This window comes from Ursus americanus, chromosome 12 (genome assembly GCF_024610735.1).
Source record: "Ursus americanus isolate L20-20 chromosome 12, mUrsAme1.1.p, whole genome shotgun sequence".
Classification (NCBI taxonomy): Eukaryota; Metazoa; Chordata; class Mammalia; order Carnivora; family Ursidae; genus Ursus; species Ursus americanus.
The window spans coordinates 17725248-17751067 of record NC_142138.1 but is presented as its reverse complement, the minus strand read 5'-3'; the positions used below and the strand labels follow the sequence as shown (position 1 = coordinate 17751067).

General features: G+C 41.2%; 1 protein-coding gene across 6 annotated transcripts in view; it reads right to left on the bottom strand.

The window, feature by feature from the left end:
* The window catches only part of NFIA (nuclear factor I A), a 367611-nt gene that overhangs the window by 85596 nt on the left and 256195 nt on the right, over positions 1–25820 (bottom strand). For all 6 annotated transcript variants that reach the window (XM_087865942.1, XM_087865944.1, XM_087865945.1 and 3 more), the window contains 2 exons: positions 22602–22719; positions 16512–16639 (listed from right to left, as the gene is read on the bottom strand). In XM_087865942.1, the coding sequence (XP_087722068.1) occupies positions 16512–16639; positions 22602–22719 (246 nt within the window). The remainder of the gene's footprint in view (positions 1–16511; positions 16640–22601; positions 22720–25820) is intronic.

Genomic DNA, 25820 nt, shown 5'->3' with positions numbered 1-25820 from the left:
TAAAGTCGAACACACACGATTATCTAGAATTCAGTAAGTATTGAGGCCTCTGAGCTCTGAAAGTCAGTGTCAAAACAGGCAACCTAGCTGAGTCGTCGAACTCACAGGAAAGCATAGTTTTACCGACTCAAGTATTTCAAGGATGCTGCGATGGTGTGAGTCGAATGCTTTTGAGAGGTCATGTATAATGAGAATAAATGAGCTCCAGGAGAGGAAGGCACACGGAAGATAGGTTAGAATGGCTTACAAAATCAGGAACGAAGAAGGGAAAATGGACGTAGTCAACTCCTAGTGAAATGAGTGCGTAGAGGGAAGCAGAAACTGGGGTGGTAAGCTATAGGGCGTTGGGGGGAAGCAAAGCACAGCTTCTTGAAGATGGGAGGCAGTAAAGCATGCTTGCCCGCGTGACGGGCAGAAAGCAAAGACTCAGAGAGAGGATAACAGAGGGAGGGAAGTCCTGAAGAAGGCAAGAGGCCACACAATCACTACTGGGAGGAGCGGGACTTGAACCCAGGGGGCCAGAGCTCTTCCCACTTCCAGGCACTGCTCCCCTGAGATGCCTCTTCCTGAAAAAAGTTCCGATTATTTATCTAACTAATACAGATGAATCACAAGCTGGTTGAACATCGAGCTCATTAATGATACTCAAATATTTTTCTACAGCCTAAATGGCACACTGTCTACTGTGGCTGTTCTCTTTCCATCCGGGCATTCCGATTCCCTTACACCTCCAGGTCTAAGTGTGGGTGATGGGTGCCCCAGTCACGTCTGTCAGACAAATGGTATCAGCATCCATTTCCGCACCGTTTCTCGAGCTCAGGATGAAAGTTGGGTGGTACCCGTACCATATTTTGTAAGTCATCTACCACCAGCAAATTTATGCTCGGACTCATCTCCTCCGGATGGAGAGAACGCAGCAGCTGCTGCATAGGCAAGAACAGGACCTTCCTGGGACCATCTCATCTACACCTTGTGCTGAGAGAATCGCCAAACGTGATGCTAAATTAAGGCTGTGATTGCATAGATTAATCCCACAGTTAAAGGGCCATTCTGTTCCTCTGGGCTGAAACACACGCTGTGTGATATGAGGAGGTAGTTGAAGATCCTGCACTCGTCTTAGATTTGCGTCCTAATGATAAAATCCATTACGGTTCATTTCAATGTAATTTATTATGATTAATGCACTCAACGATAAAAAAGGTAAAACATTCAGACTATTTTGACTCTTAACCTTTGTCAGTGAATAGAAATGTTTTAAAATCATTTTTATGATGGGGAGAATAAAATGGAAGTTAATACAGCTTCTGAGGTTTATCCTTCTTACTCTATATGCAACCATTTAAGATGAGCAGAAAGGACCCCCAAAAGAATTAGCACATCATAAAGAAGTTCAGGTAATTTAAAAGGCTTGCATACAAGTGATTTCTTTAATTTTTAAAAATGGGAGAATGGAGTAAAAATTATATGGATTATTCAGGAGAAAAGAAATGATGAGTTCTCTAATGTATTCCAAATGTTCGTTTGTGAGTGAAAATTTACAACCCGGGAGGATAAAGAATAGACACAAGGAAAATGTCATATAAAGATCTGGTTCCTGGGCCAACAATAAAGTTTCCTGAGTTTTTAGGGGGATTTCCTCTCCTTTCAGGGTGAATACAGACACCCCAGTGTCAGGACTGAAGTTTAAAATGCTGTATTTCATGCTCCTACTACTTACAAGTCCCATGTTTCCGCTGACTATCCCATCCTCCCATGTGTTCAGGGAAGGATTGATTTTGGCTCAACATAGCAATCACACACATTCACAGAGGACTGAGAACAAACAAGAAATTACTGAGAACACCAAATAATTTCCTTTGCATGAAAAATAAGTTCAGTAGAGTATAGCATAATGCTTTATTCATCCTGCCTAGATACCCAGCTGAAAAGTAAAAGACTAAATCACACATATGTTTGGTTCATATCTGCCCTATCCAATATGGTAGCTACTAGCCACATGTGGCTACTTACATTTAAATTAATTAAAATTAAATGAATTTAAAAATTCAGTTGCTCAGCAAAGCCACATTTCAAGTGTTCAATAGCCATATTTGGCTAGTTGTTACAATGTTGGACAGTGCAGATTATAGAGAATTCACATCACTGCAGAAAGTTCTATTAGATAGCTCTGGTCTATATGCCACCACATAATTTTTCATTCTTTTGGTCCTACTGTGATACAGCAGGTAAACCTCACTTTTATGTTTTTTCAGCATGTGTAGCTCTTTTGTAAGTTACAAAGCAAAACATACACACTATACAAACACAAAATTACATATAGGCGAGGGGAAACAATTGCCCTTTCCTCCCCATCTCCAACAGGCTAGGGATAATCCAGTGCTCAAGCTTGGTAAACATCTTTATAGAAACTTTTCTCTATCTAGAATACTAGTTGCAATGATGTGACGTTAAGTGTTTATTAAAGTATGCTCACTCTGTCAATTAGAACATGATCTAAAGCTTGGTGTTTACGGGTCTTACTGGTAAAATTTAATTTTAGAGATGTTGCCTGTGATGTTCCATGTTTGGGATATGCCTGCACTGGGGATCTATTAATCCCCGTGTTCCTTGGATACAAGCAGAATGCCCATCACTTTACTTAAGGTAAAATTTGAAACTGATTGGAACATTTCATAGGGGAAAAAAGAAATATAATTTGAGGCCTCTTCAAATTGCTTGAACTGTGAAATCAAGTAATGAACACTAGAAAAGGTTCTGTCAGCTAGAATCTGAGCTTAGTGTAGTCAGCATTTTCTTGCTAAACCTTATTATGGCAAAGCATTTGATTTTTCATCTCTGTACTGTGTTCATCCCCACAAATAAAGTACTTTGACCTCCACCTGTTACTTAGTGAAATCTGCCCACCATCCTTCAATAACCCTATTCTTTGCCATCAAAGGCCTTTGAGTCACCGAGACAGTGGGCAGATAGAGCTGTGCAAGGAGCTGAACTGATACGACTTTATAACTATGGAGTAGTTCATAGTTCAGCTGGACGCTACACAGCCAAAGGAATTTTTTTTTTTTTTTAAAGGCAGTGCCTGTGGATGCTGGAAGGGGGCAACACATTTCATCACTTTCACATGGAATTTTTCACAGAAAGAGATTCCCTCTTGAGCTCTTATTTAATGCAGAAAACTCCTGGCCTTTCTCTATAAGGAAAACCTCTCTCTACAAGAGTCCTGTCTTCATTTTCGATAGATGAGCCAACGGGTCATTTCAAAGCTTAGGAACACTTCGAGTTATGTTCATTGTGCAAAACAAAATAAACCACCAACTCCAAGGCAGCCCTGTGCATGCAAAGGGACCACACTGTTCTTAAACACCATTACAACACAAACTAAAAATTAAAAAGGGTGTTATACGCAACTAATGAATCATCGAACTTTACATCAAAAACCAGGGATGTACTGTATGGTGACTAACATAATAAAAAAATATTATTATAATAAAAAAATTAAAAAGGGAAATAACTGTGCACAGCTATATAAATTCTCTTCTGAAGCAATATCTGACAAAACAGTTTCTTTTTTTAACAATGACATATCAGAAAAAAAGAAATTTCTGTGGAAAGTTGCACTTCTCCTGATTAATGCCACACTCAACACAAGAGACGGTGTCTGTCTCATTATGCTGAATACTTATCTGAGAGGGATTAGCAGCTTGTTTCTGCTCACTGTCATTCTTTGTGACAACGTAATGATAGATCCGTTTACTTATGAGTGCAGTGATTAAAAACCGTGCTGTTTTCTTAACTGTCTTCATATCTTAGAAATATTGTATTAAAAATTACTTATCTGACACTAAGGGTAAATACTTGGCAAAGTTTTTCATATCAATTAAGTCAACGGCTTGGTTCCATTCAGTCACAGTCTTTGTTGCGTGTCTTCACTTAGACTTGGTGAAACTTGATCACCGTCATGCTTTTATATTGGAGTTAATGATTCACACTTTTTTCTCCTTGTCTTATTTGTCCAAATCCTAAAGTTTGGTTTTCACTTAGACTAAAAACTGCTCGTGGCCGACATTTTCTCTGGAGTCATGATTTAGCACTTCTCCTTCATATTCACACCTTTTTTTTTGGAACCCAACACAAGGATCCAATTTTATACAGACAACTCCCCACAGGCCAATCAGAATGGGCTGCTAGCAATATACCATCTTTTGCAGCTTTTTCTACTCGTATAATTAACTTTATCCAGCATCTATTAGGAAAAGGTCTTTACACAAGATAAAAACTGAAAAGCAAACCACGTTGGGTTCTACAAGTGGGCTGGCTCCCCTCAAACCGAGGACTGTTTCCATATGTGTCTAAATAGACAAAACTAGGGTCTTCTCCTTTTTTTCCTTCCACTCACCAATCTCAAATGACAGTTGTCACCAACCATGTCCCTGAATGTAAAAAACAACCAAATACGTATACTGGATGTAAGTGGCTGAACGGCTCCCACAAGACAGAGTTTATTTCTACGGCTTCACTCCACTTACGACAACTATCAAGTAGTCCAAGTGGCAATAATGACATTTATAACAAATTATATCTCTGGAAAAGTCTCCAAATGTGTGGCGAGGACATAAATTTAGGTAACCCGATATAATGATTATGTGTTATAAAGATTTTTTTAAAACTAAAGGCATGTTAAGGCTTCAATGCTGACGGACAAACTCATAAAAATATCAAGCACATCAAAAGGAGAAAAATTACCAGTTAAGTCTTTTGAGGATAAGATTTCTTTTCTGAAAAGAAAAAAAAATCACCCACTGAAAAAGAGAACTCTTAAAATTAGAAGCAGGTGTCACCACTATGAAGTGATAAATATCAAAGAATAACTGGCCCTGAAAAGCACTCTTATGCAACCCATACTACTTTTAATCCTTACATATGTATTTTGACATAAGAACATGAAGAGCTGCTTATATCAGTCCCTAAAGAGTGTTAAAACAGAAGAGATGCTGTACAGCCATTTTGATAAACCTTCTCTTCTGTTGGGTTCATGAAATGGCTGAAAGGCAGATGGCAAATTCGGACTGGCACTGAGTCATAAGTAATCTTGATATCCTAGAATTCATTAATCTTGGAAGCTAATCACAGTGGAGTGGTTTCTGGGTTGGGATACCTAACAAGGCAGAGTAATCTGGTATTCCAGAGGACACTTCAGATTAGAAATGGATACTGGGCTGTCATTCCTTGAATTTCTAATGACTTGAGTGCATTTCCAACAGTGCAAACGGAAACTTTACCTCTCATTACGTACAATCCCCAAAAGTTGGCACATTTCTTCAAAATGAAGGGCAGTAAGAGGTGTGGACCACATGAAAACCCAGAAGAGCTGGAGTAGTGTCCCAGTGAATAAATACCGAACGTTCACAGCTATCTGGAAAGCCTGTTCTCCACAGTGGGCTGAAGCCACTGAATCACAACACGGAGTTCCTCACTCCAAACAGACCACAGAACCAAGAACCAGAGTAACCCAGTATTTGACACCCAGTAATTTCAGAGGGGCCTTCAATTGTCAAGAAGGTGAGGTCAGTAATACTTTACTCTGGGGAGGTGAGCCAATTAACTGTATTTCAACAGATTCAGTTTTTCTATCGTGGTTTAATTTTTCATCAAGGTTAAGTGATGCTATGACATAAAGTGACTTTTTTTTTTTTTATTCCTGACATCTCCTATTTGAGAGACACACTTTGTGATTCAGTGCTGGAGGGAACCCTCTCCATTTTAGGATTTGCGTTGTTCAGGAATCTATCAAGGAAACAGCCCCTGATTTACTATGCCAATGTGAGCATTTCTCGTAATCTTGTAGGATGTAATTCACCCATCATCTCGAAATGGGTGCCATGTCTTTGATTAATTGATGAGTTTATGATGTATTTGAAATCCTTGGATGGACAGAGTGGGATAAATAGGCATTATTGTAATCCTCTGCCGAGCAGGAAAGCGATTGGGATGTTCCCAATCGCATCGGAAACTGCCATTTAGCACAGGCAGAAAAGCTACTGACCGTGAGATCTGTGTGGGCAGGGAGGTTTCTTTCTTCCTCTCCCCCTATTCCCCATAGAAAGCCCCTATTCTGGAGTATTAAAAAGCTTTATTGAAGACACTGATGGCCAGAAAAAGAGAAAACTTTATTCCTATATAGACCAGTTGGGTTGTATTTGATTGTTTAACATTTGAATAGAATAACCAGTATGTGGGAAAAATATAAAAACCTATGAGAGAGGGAAGTAAGTCTGGAAAATAGATTTACTGTTGACCTGTATCATTTTTTACAAATTAAATCTCTCTCTCTCTCTTTCTCTCTTAGAACAATGTTTGGCCCATAGTAAGTGCTCAACAAACATTAGCTATTACTTATAAAACACTTCAGCAGCATTCCAATGACAAAATCCAGGTCGCTTTATCTTTCATTGTTAATCAAATTGTGGTATTATTTGAGTCTATGAAATATCTACACTGTGTTGACAGAACAGAGGAAGTAAGAATGCTAAAGAATTTTTTCTCTTTATATGAGAGGTTAAAACTACCTTCTGTCTGAGTTCTACAAATATCTAATAATGCTAGATAAATAAAATTTATTAGATACAGGAAAACCAGCACAGGAAACTCTTAGTAAGTCTGATCTGTCTGCCTACCTACCTATCGCTTTTGTTTCTTCTCTTCCAACTACACTTTCTGATTATTTTTCCCTTTGGTGACTTTAATGTCAATTCAGAATAACTGTGTTTCCTCTAAGTAAACATTTGCTTAGATTCCGCCCAATTTCATTACCCACAAATCAGAACACTCTGTTTCAGGAAGGGAGATGTGATTCCGTGGGTGCAGAAAGATCTTTTGCTGGAGTCAGATGGCATTGCTTTGCGCACTTCCTGAGACAGTTTTCTAGTATACCGGTTTTCTACGTGCTTTTTAGAGATAAAGAAAGATAAGGCTGGTATTATGAAGGGAAGGAAATAGGGACTAGCATTTACTAATGCTCCTTTAATAAATGGAAAGGTTGATGCACCAGCTTTTTCAAGCAAGTACAGTGGAGGACTGTGATCCAAGCCAATGAACAAACTCCTGACCGCACAAATCTTAGCATACTCATGCCTGTATTGTAGCAAATGGGTACTTGTTTAAGCAGTTAGCCCTCCTTCCTTCCCTGGCAGTAAACACTTTGAGGGCAAGGTCTGTCTTGGTTTATTTATTTATTTTTCCCCTCTAACACCTTGCACAGTGCTTTGCATATAATAGACACAGCTATGTACAATATGTTTTCCATTTAATTTCACGTACAGGCATACCTCGGAGATAACGCAGGTTCAGTTCCAGACACCACAATAAGGCGAATATTGCCAAAAAGCAAGTCAAATGAAGTTTTTGGTTTCCCAGTGCACATAAAAGTTATGTTTACACTATACTATAGTCTACTCAGTGTACAATGGCATTATGTCTAAAAAACAACATATATACCTTAATTTAAAAATACTTTATTACTATGCTAACCATCATCTAAGCTTCCTGCAACTTATAACCACTGATCACAGATTACCATATCAAATATAATAATGATGAAAAAGCTTGCAATGTTGCAAGAATTACCAAAGTATGACACAGAGACAGGAAGTGAGCAAATGCTGTTGGAAAAGGGATGCCCACAGACTTGCTTGATACAGGGTTGCCACAAACCTTCATGAAAAACACGGTATCTGAGAAGTGCGATACACCGAAGCACAATAAAATGAGGTATGCTTGTATCGTAAACTCATATAGCACTTCAGAGTTGTCCAAGTATTTACCAAAACAAAAAGATACATAGTATTTGGATAAAGCTTTATGGCTTATGAAGTATACTTTACATATATTAAAAGTACTCTCTGTCTGGTGCTATGCACAGTACCTTGCACACAGCTGGTGCTTAATAAATGGGAGCTCCTACTTATCATCTATCTGATCGTGTCAAAGCTATATAGTACACAGCCTGGGCTGTTTTACTGTCCCCAGTGTTTCCATACGAGGCAATGAAAATTCAGAGACATGGCCTCAAGTCCCCAGGCAGGTTGGGGGTCATGGCAGAATATAAGAATTGTAGAGTTGTGAGTCTTCATTTGTCCTTTTTCCTCTTTATGATACATGCTATGTCACTCTTATTTCTCTCCTCAGCGAGCCTGCAAGGACTGCTGTGGCTGGAATAAACTTTGCCGCACAGTTCCTCCTTACAACATGCTAAGTAAGGCCATGTGATGAGCCAGCACTTCGCTAACCGAGGCCGCCGGGGCCGTGCTGAAGATGGAGATGGGGACGGGGAGGGCAGAAGATTTCCCATCTAGATCCAAGGTATAAGCTCCATCTCTTCCTTCCTCTTTTCTGGAATATTTACACAGCCTCAATTTCAAACATGAAATTAACAATTTGGAGATTTGGATAATTTCTTTACTCAGACGAGCCCAGCTGAAATGCAGCATCTGTTTTCCGGGGGAGCTTCTGCATTCACGAGACTGAGCATCTGGGTTCTGATGCAAGAGGGGCTGCACTCATTCACACAGCCAACGTACGCAGCGCTCTGCTTCCTGAGCACTTTGCCCTGCTCGCAGGGCGAGCGCAGACATGTGTGGTCTCCAGCTTATTATTTATTTATTTATTCAACAAACATTGATTGAATGGAGAGCCTGTGCCAGGTACTATACCAGGCTTCAGGAACATAACAGTCATTTTCTTATGATGCTTTCTCGTATATAATACATTTATATATAGGTGAGAGGAGTATTTCTTTTCTTTTTATAGGTAACCTTTTGGACTCCAATTACAATAGGTTATTTTAGGCCCCTTATTTGGTCCGACGAAAACAGCTTTGATAAAGAAAGTAAGGACATTTGGGAAGGGGGCTTAGAGTGCTCACTGTGTGATGTAGTTTTCCTGCCATCACCCCTTGTTGGGATGAAATGTCTCTGATGAAGGAGGATCCCTAAAGCAACATCCCCCTTGCTACTGTCCCGGTGCTCCCCGGGGCACCAGTCTCTCATGAGCAGATCCCAATACTAAAGGGATAATGGAAGAGAATGTGGTCGCAGAATGATGCTTTCCCACTGCTCCATAAATGCAAAAGCAAAGCCAAGACATTGATCCTATGGCACTGTTCTGTAACAGTGACTATTCCTATTACAGCGGGAGACTGTGGGAGATTTAATCATTGTCCCTAATATATGCTAGTGCAGCAGAGTGTCTGTGATCAATGTACTATTGTTACCAGTCTGCTGCCTTTTTATTGGCATTGATAATGGGCCTCCTCCTATGTGTCTCAGCTACAAGTTCAAGTTGGTAAACTTCCCCTAACTCTTAAAATTGATGAATGACGCTTGGCAGTCAAATTAGGACCAGCAGAGTTGGGAATCCAAGTGAACCTAATCCGTGGTATTTAAAATGACAATGAATGAACAGAAGCCTGTGAAATCCAACTGTGCTCCCAGTAGCGGTGACACTGAACTCTGTGTCTAAAGGTCCTAGGCCAGTGGTCGACCAGATGTTTACAAAGATATTCTTTTACAATTGCCTTTTAAAAATGTATTTCTTTACTTAATAATCATGATAAGAACAGACAGCATGTTATCGTACTGCTTAATCTTCACCTTCAAAAATGAAGACTACTTAGTCTTTGGGAAGAAGTTTATCTCAGAAAGAAGTTTATCACTGAAAGTTTTTAAAAAGAGAACTACAACTAAACTTATTATTTATCAAATTTGACTTTTAAAACCTTTCATTGAACTGTTTAGAACTCTTGATATCTTGGGGCGCCTGGGTGGCTCAGCGGTTAAGCGTCTGCCTTCGGCTCAGGGCGTGATCCCGGCGTTATGGGATCGAGCCCCACGTCAGGCTTCTCCGCTGGGAGCCTGCTTCTTCCTCTCCCACTCCCCCTGCCTGTGTTCCCGCTCTCTCTGTCAAATAAATAAATAAAACCTTTAAAAAAAAAAAAAACAAACTCCCGATATCTTGGCTAACGTAATGGTGTCTGTTAGTAAGGTCTGACAATCATGGCATAATGGAAGGCATGCTATTTCTGAACATTTTTCTCCAGGAGAAACCTCCTGTTTTCAAGCACAGTACTAAATTTCACTCAAAAGTCTTGTAATTTCATGCTTTTTCACAATTAAAAAAAAAAAAGATCTTAACCTCTTGTGGAACTTCACGGAAACGTATGTGCTTGACGCAGCTGTGGTCTCAAATGTAGTATGTGGTGCCACTCGGTAATCTGTGAAGCACTCTGGACCCTTAACTGAGTCACTTTTGGGGACACAGAGCCTGAGAAGGTTCACAGGACAACCACAAAGCTGCCTTGCAACTCAGGAAGAAAGATACAGGAAGAACACTTGAATTTATATACACTAGTAATCAAAAGGCTAAGAAATATCAAGTCTCACTCTCAGGCCAGTGACTGTTTCTCTTCTGGGTTCCAGCCGACACCTAGTTCCATGGCTGCCTTTGTGAGGAAAGTGTCCTGAATTCTCCAGTCAGATTGAACAACTCTCCTCTTTTACTTCCAAGGGATTTAAACTTGTCTGCTTTCAACCACCACTAGCTGAATATAATCCTAATGATACCTCACATGATTAGAGAACATTAACTTTAAAAAAGGACCTTGGCACTTGGAATGGAAGTTCAAGTTCATTACCTCATTTGATTGTGACAACTGTGTGACAGAGATGGGCCAGAAACAACAGTTCCCATCTTACAGATAGTGGCTGACAACTGAGGAAATTTGATTTGCCCTCGAAGATAAGGACCTGATGAAGTCATCTTTGTGTGTACTCCATACTGTACTCAGTCAGCGCTTAATAAAGATTCAATAACTTGGTTTGACTTGAATTATACTGATCAGTCATTCTTCATGCACTTAAAGTGGGGGAAGATGAGAGAAAGATGGAGAACATTCATTCTTTCATGCAGTGAGGTATCCAAACACTGCACGAGTCAATGAGCGAGTGTGCTCCCTTCTCTGACCTGTTTTAAAATAGGTTAGGTTTTTATCTATCTAGAAAAATGTTAAAGGCATTTCTATTTAAAGTAGGGGGGAAGGTTGGGGAGTACACCATGGAAGGTTCAGGGTACCTCCAGACAAAGATCGAATGGTGAGAACCCACTGAAGGGCACAGTCAAAGGAAGGGCCTAGAGGGCTTTTTAATCCCTAACACTTAGAAATATCACCCAGATAAACATAACCAACTACTAAAATTCAGTTGGTCTGGGTAGGGCCTGAAATTCTGGTTTTTTAAAATGATTTTATTTATTTATTTTGAGAGAGAGAGCAGGGGTAGGAGCAGAGGGAGAGGGGCAAGGAGCGAGGAGCCTGACGCAGGGCTCAATCTCATGACCCCCGAGATCATGACTTGAGCCGAAATCAAGTCAGAAGCTTAATGGACAGAGCCACCCCCAAGTGCACCCTGAAATTCTGCATTTTTAATAAGTTCCCAGGTGATGTGATGTTGCCAGTCCTCCAACCACAATTTGAGTAGCAAGGTTATAACTCATATGTTATAGGGCTCATAGTGTCTCACATGGATGTTCCTTATACTTGGAGAAGAGAAAATTTGATAAGGAAATCTGAAAAATTTCAGACATAAATCAGGGCAGTTACATAAAATATTCTACAAAAATTCACTACTGTGGTTCTTGATATAGAGCTTGTAATACTGAATTATCTTAAAAAGAATTATCTTTTAAAAAACCGATAAAAGTATCATCTTAAAAAAAAAAGGCTTGATTCACTTAAAGGAATACCCTTTAAGGGAAGGGATACTTGTAATATAGTTTGGTACACCATTACTCATGGTTGAGGTTGATTGGTTGTTTGGCTTACTACTTGTTAATAATTAGATGTGATTAAGTAACAGTCTATGGATTGAGAATATAGCAAACATCAATTCTGGGAGGACTACTAGTGGCAAATTCTGTTTTTAGATTTATTGAAAACACCCCAAATTCAATGATTTGTAGGCTCCACTCATCCAATCAATCAATATTTATTGAGTACCTATTTTTGTTTAAAGATTTATTTATTTATTTATTTGACAGCGAGAGAGACAGCCAGCGAGAGAGGGAACACAGGCAGGGGGAGTGGGAGAGGAAGAAGCAGGCTCCCAGCGGAGGAGCCTGATGCAGGGCTCGATCCCAGAACGTCGGGATCACGCCCTGAGCCGAAGGCAGACGCTTAACGACTGCGCCACCCAGGCGCCCCTATTGAGTACCTATTATGTGCCAGATGCTGATATGGATGCTGGGGGTAAGCAGTGGAAAAGACAGACTAAGTCCCACTGCCCACGGAGTGCATGTTCTCTAGAGACAGCACAGACAATAGCAGTAGACAGTGGTATGAAGAAAGAAAAGCACGGTTACAAATTACAGAATGATGGAAGACAAACATCAACTATTTAGATCACTGGGCGCCTCTCTGAAGACGTCTTATTTGAACAAAGATCTGAATGCCGAAGATGATTTGATTTTATGGGGGAAAAATGGACATTTTACTTTGTTAAAAATTAACTATTTGCTCATATATTGTGTCCTATGTGTATTTAATAACCCACACTCCTTCTCTGGCTTTGGTTATATGACAATGATTTGGGATAAGGAAAGTGGGGGATTTTTCAGTCTTCCTGTTGAGTTACTTTTTGTTTTTTTGTTATTATGTTTTTAATTTCAATATAAGCCCAGAACATGAGATCTTAAATTATAATCATAAGCGTATGGTAAGAGAGAGGTTACTGAGCACAGAAGACAAAACTTAACCTCCAAACTCAGATTTAGGTTCAAGTTTGCACCCTGGATCCACAGGTTTACCGTCTGTGTGGCCCGAGGCAAGTCACTTAACCTTTTATAATTCTGTTTTCATGTCTACAGAGGCAAGATCATTCCATTCTGTCTGCATAATTTAGGGTAATTAAAAAAAAAAAAAACCCACCCGGTATATAGAAGGTACTCCAACAATCATAACTGTGATTTTTTACTATGCATATGAAAGCACCGAGCTCAGTGTCTGATCCCATGTCGGCGCCTGTTGGTTTCCTTCTTATTTATTTGCATTATCAGTCTCTCTGTAATTTTTCATTTGTACAGATAAACAAGAGTTGATGGTATGTGAGTTTTTGCTTGATAGAATTTCATAGGACTCATTTCATCAGGGCATGATCAGCTTCAAAGCTTCGAATCTAACCCAGTTTTGAGATAACTGGGAAATGAAACTACGTGGAGGGAACAAATGTAGCATTGTAAGAGAAGCAAAAGTCAGCTTGAGGTTGTCTGATGTTCTTAAACTAACATCATCTTTCATCTCCTATGCCCTTCTTCCCAGATAATAAGAGCTGTGCACTGAAAGTGCTGAGATAAACTAATGGGGAACAGGATACTACAAAAGACATTTGAAAAAGCCCATGTAATTTACTGCATGTCTGGTTTGTTTTACTTTCCAAAGCCTTCCTGTTGCTCAAGGAAATTTGTCTCCTCTGGCAACCTTCGGCCCTCTTTTGGCCGGGAGTCCTGAAAAAGCATTTGAGGGCAGGTAAACAGATGCAAAGCTCTCTGAGTGAGGCGTAAGTACCGGCCTTGCTTCCCGCGTCACATCTGAGGCATAAACAAAGTATCCTTTAGTATTTGTTTGAGAGAATTATCCCCAATGTAGGCAACCAAGGGTGCGTTCAGATATACATAACTCCCAACATGTTCTGAAGGTAATTTACATGAGTGAACCACTAAAAGCCTCCTACTCAATGAACTGTACCCCTGGGGAAAAGCTATGCAGGCCCGGATCAGTGTGGGAACAACATAAGGGTGTTCTCTGTGCCAAAAAGGGGATTGGGCTAGATGGAAAATCCCCCAAAAGGACCATCTGGCAGCATAAATTATCCATTTAAAATGGCTGGTGTGAGTTAATGACACCAAAGTCACCAGGAACATGTACAACATCCTTCAGTTGAGTTTTAATGTCCCCCCAGGCCCTGTTTCAATTATGACTTTCTATGCTGAATATGGCCAAATGTAAATTTATCCACTGTCCTCTCCCAACCCCCAACATGTATACCATGAAACTGCATTTTTCTGTAATACAATAGGGAGAGAGGATGGAGAATCAATCCAAGAATATAGTATAACTGTGGGGGATTTCTCTATTATGCCATATATATATAGTATCATTACCCCAAAAGAATTCAGCCGTTAAACTTTCATTATTTAATGACTGCAAAGGATCTAGGCATTCTGATGTTCAAATCTATGATCATTTGAATCCTAAGGTGCAAACAGGAATAGAATTACTCTAAAAAAAAGAGTCGCTAGGTCAAAGTACCCTATATTCAACCTGCCTCTGCCCCCAACATGCATGCCCCCCACCAAAATATCTACTTAAGGACCCACAGAAGAGTCTCCCAGTGGGGGAGCTTCATGTACACCAACACAGGAAAGCAGCTTCCATGTGTATAAAACTGCATTAGTACAACACTCAAGCACCATGTACCAAACCTATATATTTTGATTCTGGTTTTCACTGAAGCAGGTAAGCTGGCTAGAACTCTAATTAGCCTTTTAAAAAGGGTTCAAAGAAGTTGTACATCTTTTAATTTTTTAATAGCACATAAACTTTTCATTGGCACTATGCTGAGATCCTGCTGATGATGCCGTTAGCGGCAATGGGTAGTCAGCATTTTCATTTGCATTTAGGCCTGGCTTTATTTCTTAGCCACTCTCGGTGAACCGGCATGAGCTAAGTGTGGTGCGAAGCAGATGTATATGACCTTTATAGAAGATCCACCACACCTTGAGTGCTGTGTTGGTAATAATTAGAAATAATGAGAAGATGGAGGCTAATCTCCCCATCCCTGCACTTCCCCTATCACCACGTAATGATCTCCTTATGCATCTGTGTCCCACCCCCAACTGCGAATTCCTTGAAAGCCAAAGCCAGAGCCTGGCAGAAAGTTCCCAATGAGGGTGGCTGAATGGGAGTGAAACTTCTGCATTTTAGTAAAGCGAGCAAGATAAAGGACAAGGCTAGTGGGGCTTGAGATTTTGTTTCGTCCTCTTTTGAATTATCAATTATCATACAATAAAACTGCTGGGGGATGGAAGGTATCCATTTCTACGTATGTTAACACATGTATAGATTCCTGTACCCACCACCACAATCAGGATACACAACAGTTTCATCACCCCCAAAATTTCTCTCACGTCATTCCCTCAGAAGATTGTTTTTTGATATGCCAAGGAGGAGAGAGAGGAGTTAAGATCTGAAGACAAAGGGGTTAGTTAGTTCGGAAATCTCCTTGGTGCTTGTCTGTTCTTGCAAAGAATCATGACCAGGAAGCATTTTGTTTCAAACTTCCTCTGAGCTAGGTAGGTATAATTCTCAGATAGGCTGCGTATGTTACCTTATGTAATTCTCAAGAGCGTTGGAACAGCTATTAGTATCGGCAGATTATAAAAATGGGGACACTTACGCTCAGAGCAGTTGGGTCATTTGCCTATAATCCCGCCGCCGGTAGGAGCAAGAGCCAGGATTACACTCTGCCTCTCTATTCCAAAGCCCACACTCCATCCTCTCTATCCATTTGACTTTGCAGATTGAGGAAGGCACAGAAGATTCTCCCTTGTCCGTGTGGAGGTTAGACACGGAAAAAGGTTTCAAAAAGCTCCTGCTAGCTGAATTACTCACATTCCTCTCAAGACTCCACAGCCAACACTAGACTATCCCGGGAGGTCAGACTAGGGGTCATCATTTGCCTAGCTCATGAGAGACGGACAGAAAGATAGTTGTTCCATTTAAATAGAAAAACAATCACGGCGATAACCAGTAACAGGGAAACACATTTAAACACCCCCTCACAAATGAGCTACAATCTTCTTGTGTGTTGGCTATCTGTCCAATTTTGATACCAATGTTATGTAACTCTCTTTAAAATATCTGGAATCGTCCAGGAGCACCTGGATGGTTCAGTCGTTTAAGTGTCCGACTATTGATTTCCGCTCAGGATCTGGGGGTCGTGGAATCAAACCCGCAACGGACTCGGTGTTCAGCACAGAGTCTGCTTGTCCCTCTCCCTCTGTTCCTGCCCCCACTCATGCTTTCTCTCTAAATAAATAAATAAATAAAATCTTTAAAATAAAATAAACACCTCATTTTATAAAAATCCAAGCATACACTGTAGCACAGGGACCCTCATCTCCTTCCTAACATTATCCACCCAGTTGAAAAAGTGGACAGGTTTTTAAGATTATTAAAAGATAATCCCAAAAGCCAAGCCCCAAAGACACTTAGGAGGAAAGCAGAAGCAAAGGCCCATGCATAACGGGACTGGAGGGCAGGTGAGGCCACGGAAGAGTCAAAACCACAGCCCGTCCTACAGCCTCTCACTCCAGCTGCATCTGCCCACGGCCCCCTGCGGAGGGAGCAGCCCCGCACGGCCCCACGTGCGTCGCGTCGGCGGCGAGAGCGCGCGAGCCCCGCTCACCTGGCTCCACTTCATGCCATCCGCTTGACTGACTGCCGCTGCCCGGGGAGCGCCCTTGGCCCGTGTAAAATGGCTCTTCACCCGGACTGTCCATTTCGTCCTCCACGGACTTGAGGCGCTTCGTGGAGCTGAAAGAACAAACGGCACACGTTGAAAAGCCCTCCAAACCACCTCTCTCGGAGAGCGCATCTCTGGTTGAAAGAAAGCCAGAGGAGGAAGCAATTGGGCAACTCGGCGGAGTCCTAGGACTCTTTTTAGGCTCTTGTTCAGTTGAGTGAGTCACTGGATGTGGAACAAAGTCTCGGGTCGGTGTTGTTCCAAGTGTCTGGGTTTGATTTTATTGTCCCTCAAGTTGCCGCTGCTGCCACATCCTGTTCCTTTCTCCTTTGAGGAACTGGTGGCTGGCTGCTGCTCCCGTCTCCACCTGCGAGCGCCGGGAGGAAGACGGCGTTTCGTGCCTCCTCGGGCAGCGGCGGGGACCTCGCCATCAGCAGTGTCCCTACACATCACGCAACCCCTCTGGCACCCCAGAAAGGATAAAGACCAGATTTCAGAGCCCTTCAAAAAGAGCTTGGATTGCTTTTCTTTCTTTTTTTATTTTTCCTCTATGTTTTCTCATCTTCCACTTGGATCTGTTCATTCAAAAAGTATTTGCTGCGCAGCTACCATAGTCCAGACTCTGATGGAGGTGCTAGAGATAAATACAATGATCCAAAGAGATTAAAAAAAAAAAATTGGGGAAAGGAATACATTTCCCTCTGAGAACCAGGGACATGGAAAAAAGAGTGGCCCGATCCTCTTGATGCCCTTCCTCTTTTGATGCCTACACAGAGGTCACCCAAATGAAGTTCTGGATTTTTTTATTTTTGGAGAGGTATGGTTGAGAAATTTCCAGAATGCATCTCGTTTCCTCCAGTTGAAGGACTGAATTTTTCTCCCCAGTTGAGGCTTCAGGAGTGAAAAGACAGTGAAATGCCATGTTGCTAATATGTTCTAATTGTCTTAATTGATTATGTCACTAACATACTACCAGAATGAATAGATTTCATACCTAGTGGGAGTGCCCGCTGAGAAATCTCTTCCTCATGTGTCAGGGTACAGATTTTTTTAATATGTTTTCATTTATCAAACACACGCTGCGTCCCTTCTATGTACTAGGTGCTGTGCTAAATGCTGAGATATCGAGATGCATCAGACATGGCCCCTGTCTCCATGGAGTTCACGGTCTAGCGGATAGAGATGCAGAGGCAAATAACATTGTGCAAAAGGGAAATATAGGTATCATGATGAAAGTGCATATAGGATACACTAGATTTCTTGATGAAAGAAGAAAACAATGTATGCCTGGGAGGTTGGGAAGAGCTTCCCAAAGGAGACAGTTCCCGAGCTGTCTGTATGAGTGAGTGTCAAGGAGACTGGCATAAGGAAGGAAAGGGCATGGATAGGCTGGTATTCGGCTGATGTACCACTCAGGCAGCCATTTTTATTTCAAAATAGCTCTTTGTCAACTGGCGAAGTGTCACTGTCTCAAGCCCTGTAATTTTCCCCACCCTTGCCACCCCAGCTTTGCCCCAGGACACCCTCATGATCCAAAAACTAAAGGGTTACCATCGGGTGCATCTGGGGCATTCCAGGACTCAGCCTGAGCACTGTGCCAGATCAGCATTGGTTCTAATTGGTATGCTCGTGTCACACAGTTATTGGCTATTCTGAACATCATTCCCAGGAGGGAGGTGTGTATCAGGCAGAAGCATCATCACGAGGAAGGTGTGACACATGCAGAGAATTGCCAGGTGTGTGGCCTGGCTGAAACTGAAGTGAAAGAAGGGGGTGGAGGTGATTGAAGATGATACAAAATCCAGATTTCATCCTATCAGCCATAGAGACTCCCTGAAAAAGTCTCAACAGGGAGTGACATCAGAGTTGGTTTCAGAAAGTCCACTCTAGTAGCTGTGCAGATGATGGCTTTGGAAAAGCAAAGGAAAAGAAAGAGATGGAACCTATTGGCAGCAAGACAGTGAAGAGGTGATGGCTGCAATCCAAATAAGAAAATGCTGAGGACCCAACGTAAGGCAAGAAATTCTAATTATTAAAGTTGGTATTCTAGTATGCTTTGCCTTCAAGTTCTGTTCTCATTAAAGCCAGACCATAGCAAAGCAACATATCTGTAGCATGCTAGCTTAGTACCCAAAGGAAAACCTTTAATAGCTTATTTTATGTTCTTTGCTTGGCTTTCCTTGAAGTTCAATGAAAAATAGCCACTTGAAGAACTTTTCTATAATTTATGTGAAACTACATCGAATAGATACTTTTTTACAGAAGGATGTACACAAAAAAATCCTTCTAATACATAAAACCAGAAAAAATATGGTTTCTTTGCATGAATTTCTGTTCTTTCCTTTTATCAGAAACTGCAGCTTCTATAACCTCGTGCTTCCCCTTCTTGCCTTGGCAACCAGGAATCTCAGGATTAAATGTAAGGTACAACTCTTGAGTCAGGTTCCTGATATAACAATTGCTCCTATTTTTCCATATGGTTTCTGGCTTCTCTATCTACATTTGATAGGACCTGATGTATTTAAAACTTGAAAGCCACTTGAAATCATTTTGGAAGTTGGTAGAATCCATGTTAAAAACAAAATAAACATTTCCCTTATGTTTCCTGGCAAATAAAAGGTGAGACTTTTATGTTCTGATGGGACTGTGAGATCTGTATGGAAAGGAACTTCTTCTTCTTCTTTTTTTTTTTTAAATCTCTAGTGCCTACCAAAGTGTTTGGCTAATAGCAGATGCTCAAAAACCGCTGAATTGGGCTATTGACTTAGAAACAGCCCTGTAAGTACTTGTGACAGGCATTTGCCCAAGCGTCATGATTCAGTGAGATCCAACCCAAAAGGCCAACTCCACTGCCTGTTATTCTTCTGTTATTAATATTTTTCTGAGTTTCTAGAATTTTTGATTTCCTTGCTGTCCTCTAATAAAACACAAATACCCCACGCAGTTGCTAATCCTAAAGGTGAGAGTCTGTAGTTATTAGCTCCCACCTCAGTTTGAAAGCAAGGGCTTTTCTGAGGTTGATACAGGATAAATGTCTGGAGGGTGGAGGTACAGCGTGGAGGAGAAAAAAAGATCCAGGAGTGAAGCAAGTTAGACGTGCCAGGATGGACATGTGAAGGCTTCCAAGACAAAGTTTACTGACCTCACAAACTTGACAGCTGGTTTATCTTGATGAAGTTCTTTGGGATAAAAAAGTATATTTTATCCCAAGTTTTACACAACCCCTTCTGTGATTTTGGAGATGTTTACCACGACAGGGTATTAATGCCTATCCATCTCTTTTTTTTTTTTAATTTAAAAATGAGTGAGTCATTGATTTTGGTTTCTTGCTCTTGACTTTCTAACACACTGATTCGATTCTCCCAGAAACACTGGAGGAAAATAGGAAAGTACCAGTAAGATCTCTACCTAAGAGAGAAGATAAATACTCTTTTGAGGAGTGACGCACCATCTCTCCCTGCGTGTGGAATGTTGTGTTCCTAGCAGTTCTACCTAGAAGCTAAGGTAAAACTATTACCTTCATTCCAAATATTTGTTTAATTCTGACTATCGGCAAAGCGTAGAAGCCTTACCTTATACCCACAAATCTGCAAAATCACTCTCACCTGAATGTTCATAGTACCCTGCACTGAAAATTTCCATTTACTTGTCAGTTTCTACCATTAGATTGTAAAGCTCCTATTACTTGACTTTATATCCACAATGCCTAGGACAATGTCTTTGTTAAGAAATGTTGTTGCCAAATTGGAGGAGTTACCCTGTCCTATATGGGCCTTACAGTCAGATGGGGAGGCAGGACATGTACAACTCTCAAAGATAATAATAGTAATTCAAGGTAGCAAACACTAAGTACCCAGGAAAAATAGGGATAATTGATACTCCTTTTTGGGGGCTTCATGTTCTTTCGTTCTTTACTGAAAGAGTAAGCCCCATTCCTAAGAGGATCCAATGTGAAAATATCCTGTCTTTAAAGTTCCAGCACATCTGAATTTGAATGTAGACTCTGCCATTTACTAGGTCTGTGACCTTGGTCAAGTTACTTAAATTCTCTGGGCTCTGGGTTGATCTGCTGTTAAATGGCAACACTGTCTACACCGTAAAAGTATTGTGAAGATTAAATCATATCAGGTTTGTAAAGCATCTAATACAGTGTCTGCTACAGAGCAGGTGACCGATTAATATTGGCACGGCATGAACAAATATTGATTAGTTGATGAACTTTTCTATATGTAAATCTGGGGTATCCTTCTGGGCACATTTTCTAACCTGTACACAGATAATTCTGCTGAGTCTATATATTTAGAGAATAATTTTTTTAAAAAAAAATCATTCTAGGAGAGCCTAATGAGAGTAAAACAAACATATTACCAAGTTATTAACTACTGCTGCTGTTTATAATTAGCTCCTTATCAGGGTTAGTTATTTGCAGAATATGAGAATGACAGTAGCCTTTTAAATGACATTAAAACCAGGTTTCCACTCAGAGAATCACAACAAAAGGCAACAAAACAGCTGGAGCGGTCAAAATGACGGGGGGGGGGGGGGACACGGACTATTTGGGACGTCCATGGTACATGCGCAGCACACATATGAAAAACAAACAGCCCATCAACTTTTAAATTAATCACTGCCCACAAGTATTTGCAAAGCTTTTTCATGTTGACTGAGTGCAGTTACACACGATGTCCGCTCCATCAGCAAACATTCAAAATCCTTAAAATGTATTAACACGCGAATGTGTTCACAATCTCATTCTTTCATTATAAATGTACTTTTGATTTCAGCCTTTTTTTTTTTTCTGAGGATCTGATACTACAGGGAACCAAGGGGAACCCTTAAACAACATGGAAGATGAGCATAGGATCTGGTGGTTATACTTAGGGAATAACTGGTTCTTTAACTGTCTTTAAGGTATTCATCATGACGAAGCTGATTCTTTTTTTTTTTTTTTCTTTCTTTCTTTCTTTTTTTTTAAAAGTAATGCTGGTTAAAATATATAAAGTCAAGGTAAGAGGAGTCTCCATCAAGGAAAATTTCTATAATCTGGCCATTGTTTTAAATAAAATTCCAGGGCTTGCTTGAAAGAAGAATATACCTTTGTGAAACGTTTTTCTGCAAAGTACACAAACATTAAAGATCGTTCTGCACCATTCTTTTCTTTGTTGTCACAGTCCAGTGCTAAAGCCAATTTGTAAAAGAATACTGTGGGTTTAATGCCTAATCCCTTTCCTTCTGGTACCGGTTATCGAGAGACAACAGGATCTTGCAAAATGCTTCATTTTGATTTGGGCTTTGTGACCTCAAGGGGACCCAGAACCCCTGAATCCTTATCTGGTTGTGCTTTTCCAGCTTTACTTTTTTAAAGGTCTCCTGGGGCCACAGAGTTTATGAGCCAGCCCCACCCTGCCGCAGGACTGCTTTCACTTTTGTGACCACACACCTAGATATCAAATGGGTTTCATGTCGCAGGGCAACTCCGATAGCCTGGATTTTGAGATCTGTGGGGGGAAACGCGCTGGGACTGCGCTGTAAGGTCTGCTGTAGGCACCGGGACGGGAACTGGTATCGCCAGTGTCAACGTTTTGCCAAATAAGGCAAAACACATGCCCTTCTCCCTAGTCAAGTGTTGTCCTTAACGTCCTGAGAACATGCTGTGTTTATCATCCATCCTTTCTCTATGCTTTGCTCACGTCTTCACCCCACCCAGACACTATTCCTTTTCCTTCCCATCTTGCCAACTGTAAACCAACATTTACAGCTGAACACAAGTCAGTCTTTTTGGATAAAGCCTTCCTTAACTATTTTTGGCCTATGCCATACAATTTAGCTCACTGTTTTCTACTGTCCGATACATATATATATGTAATTTCTGCAACATATGCATTTGCTTTCTCTTCCCAATAAGACTGAAAGTCTGTTGGGGCTGAACACACTTCTCTAGTATCTTCTACCAGTAAATGCACATTGCAAGCGCCTCTAGGCTCAGAGTCAAAATCGAGGTGTGGAACTATGGAGAGCCACCAATCAAATTACCTGGTAGAGGATGTGCTGGGTAAAGACCTCCTCATTGCTCCTGGACTCATGCTGTAGTATGAAGAACTTTCCAAATCTGAGAGAGAAAAATTTGGGCCAGTTCCTGCAGCTATTGGTGCTAGAAAAAAAAAATAGTTATGTTCTGTGAATAAAAGATCAATGAGAGCATATATCAGTGTCGCATGTAACACATTTTATTTTTGAATTTATACAGTAAGCTTATCCAAAATAATCAGTAATGAACACTGACCTCCAAAGAATGTTGACAACAAAAACTGTCGATGCCAGAAAGACTTTGTTTTATAATGTACCTTTTATCTTTTCTCTTTTTGTAATGGCAAATTGTCACCAAGGTTGCACCATTCTTGGAGGCTTTTTTTTTAATAATAATATTTTTTTATTATATTATGTTAGTCACCATACAGTACATCCCTGGTTTTTGATGTAAAGTTCGATGAATCATTAGTTGTGTATAACACCCAGTGCACCATGCGATACGTGCCCTCCTTGCTTTTAACAAAAAGACCTCCGCATTTTGCTCTGAAACTTTTCTTAAATGACCAGCCAGAACATTCTCTGGGCTTTCCTAACTTTGTCTGATCCTGATCGCTTTCACTCATTGGTGTTTTGGAATTAGATCTGAACTGCAAATTCATCTTTCCGGGCCACCCATTCCCAGTTTCCTGCAATGAGAAATGTGTGATCTCTCCTTACTCTGAACAGCCTCGGCATACATACACCTTCACTTTATTTGTGAGGCAGGGTCCTCAAACCACGGTTCCTGAGCCACAGTTCTTCTAAATAAAGTTTTACTGGAACGCAGCCACGCCCACTTATTTACAGACGGTCTCCGCTTCCACACTGTGACGGCAGAGACTCGCAGCCACAGAGACTCCGTATGGCTCACGAAGAAGATACATACATAGAGGAATTTTCCGATGTCTGACTTCAGAGACTGTTAAAGATAATTTTGATTGTGTGTGATTTAACTCTGTGTAGAGTTAGTGGTGCAACTGTATGAGCAGAAATAACCTCTTCTTTTGAAAGATTATGCAAAAGCAGGAGCAATAGAGTCACATATTATTGTATTAAGGCACTGATTTCAGAGTTAAGCCCACGTGAGTGGATATATAATTCATTAAATAGAGACTAATATCCATAAGAAGAAAGGATACTGAGGAATATCACGAACCAGAGACTTTTCAGTCTTTCAACAAATGATCACTGCTATTGCCAAGACCTGTGCTGGGTGAGGAAGACACTTAGATAGAAGCCATGGTCCCTACCCTGAAACAGCTCTGGAGGGAAGGTTGGCAGGTTATTTTCAAGGCAGTGTGATAAGCCCTTTGCTAGAGTTATTCTTAAATTGATATGGCCACATAGAAGTGGGTATCTAACCCAGCTGGGGAATGAGAGGTTCTGGGAGTAAAAGGACCTCAGAAAATGTGATGCCTGCGAAGATGTTAAAATGACAAGTTGGAATCACCCAACTGAGAGGGATGGAGCCATGCTACATAGGGGGGACGGCATTTATAAAGGTGAAAGAATATAAAATGAATACTGGATTTCTGATAACTCGATGTGATGGAGTATACAGTACATGGGGAAAAGAGGGGGAGGGTTAAAGTCATGTTACGAAGGGTCTTTAGGAATATGAATTTCTTTAAGGAACATGACTTCGAGTCTAGCAGATTCCCAAGTTTACAAGCTATTAAAGTGCTTATCACACTGTACTAATTGGGGGCCATGGTGGTTATTTTGCCAGCATCTACTGTAATCCCTGACACCAGGAGGCAGTCAGTAAGCATTGGCCAAATGGAACTGATTGCTAGTCAAAGGAGAACCAGCAACGCATGAGAATGTTATCACCAAACTTGCCTTTATAACGTAGAAACATCATCCTGTCATGAAGGTTGGCGTGGGGGATATGGGGTGGCCACTGAAGAATATAATCAGTAAAACCATAGAGGCCAGTGGAGTCATTTAAAAAAGGTAAGGTGGGGATGGGTCTAAACTCAAGGGATTAAAAGGAGGAGCCTAGTGTAAATGATTTAGGAGACAGAATCAGGAAAATGTGTTGACTTCTCGAGTGCAGTAATAATGGAAGAGGGAGAGTACAGGATGATTCCCGGGATTTCTGCTTGAGCAACTGGGTGAATTGTGGTACCATCATAAGACTCCGGAATCAAGCAAAGGTGGGAAGGGATACGTAATATCCAAAAATAAACACTTAGTTGTTCGATTACTAGCAATGGCTAAACCTTAATCATAACTGTCATTATATAGAAACAGTCACTGCTAAGAAATGGAAAGCTCTGAAATTCACATACACTTTCTGAAGTTCAAACCTGTCTCTTAATGACAGGCTGTAATGGACGAGGGCCTTTAGTTCAGAATCAAATGGTTGAGCTTGACGAAAAGTTGAGCAGAGTTCCAATGCATGATTTTGCTAGTCATTCCCTAATTTACTTTTTTCTGCTAAATTTATTTGCATAGTTTCCCCTTTTATTTCATAATATTTTATGAATGAAATAGGCTCAGGGGGCGGGGAGGAGATGACTCCAATACGTCACCCCTCAACCCTCTCAGCAGCCTGACATAGAACAGGTCCATATTAATGTTTGTGCCTTCATGGAGCTTAAAGAGTCACACCTCTCATTAACTAAAGAAGAGGGATGAGGATGGGGCGCCTGGGTGGCACAGCGGTTAAGCGTCTGCCTTCGGCTCAGGGCGTGATCCCGGCGTTCTGGGATCGAGCCCCACATTAGGCTCCTCCACTATGAGCCTGCTTCTTCCTCTCCCACTCCCCCTGCTTGTGTTCCCTCTCTCGCTGGCTGTCTCTATCTCTGTCAAATAAATAAATAAAATCTTGGGGCGCCTGGGTGGCACAGCGGCTAAGCGTCTGCCTTCGGCTCAGGGCGTGATCCCGGTGTTCTGGGATCGAGCCCCACATTAGGCTCCTCCACTATGAGCCTGCTTCTTCCTCTCCCACTCCCCCTGCTTGTGTTCCCTCTCTCGCTGGCTGTCTCTATCTCTGTCAAATAAATAAATAAAATCTTGGGGCGCCTGGGTGGCACAGCGGCTAAGCGTCTGCCTTCGGCTCAGGGCGTGATCCCGGTGTTATGGGATCAAGCCCCACATCAGGCTCCTCTGCTATGAGCCTGCTTCTTCCTCTACCGCTCCCCCTGCTTGTGTTCCCTCTCTCGCTGGCTGTCTCTA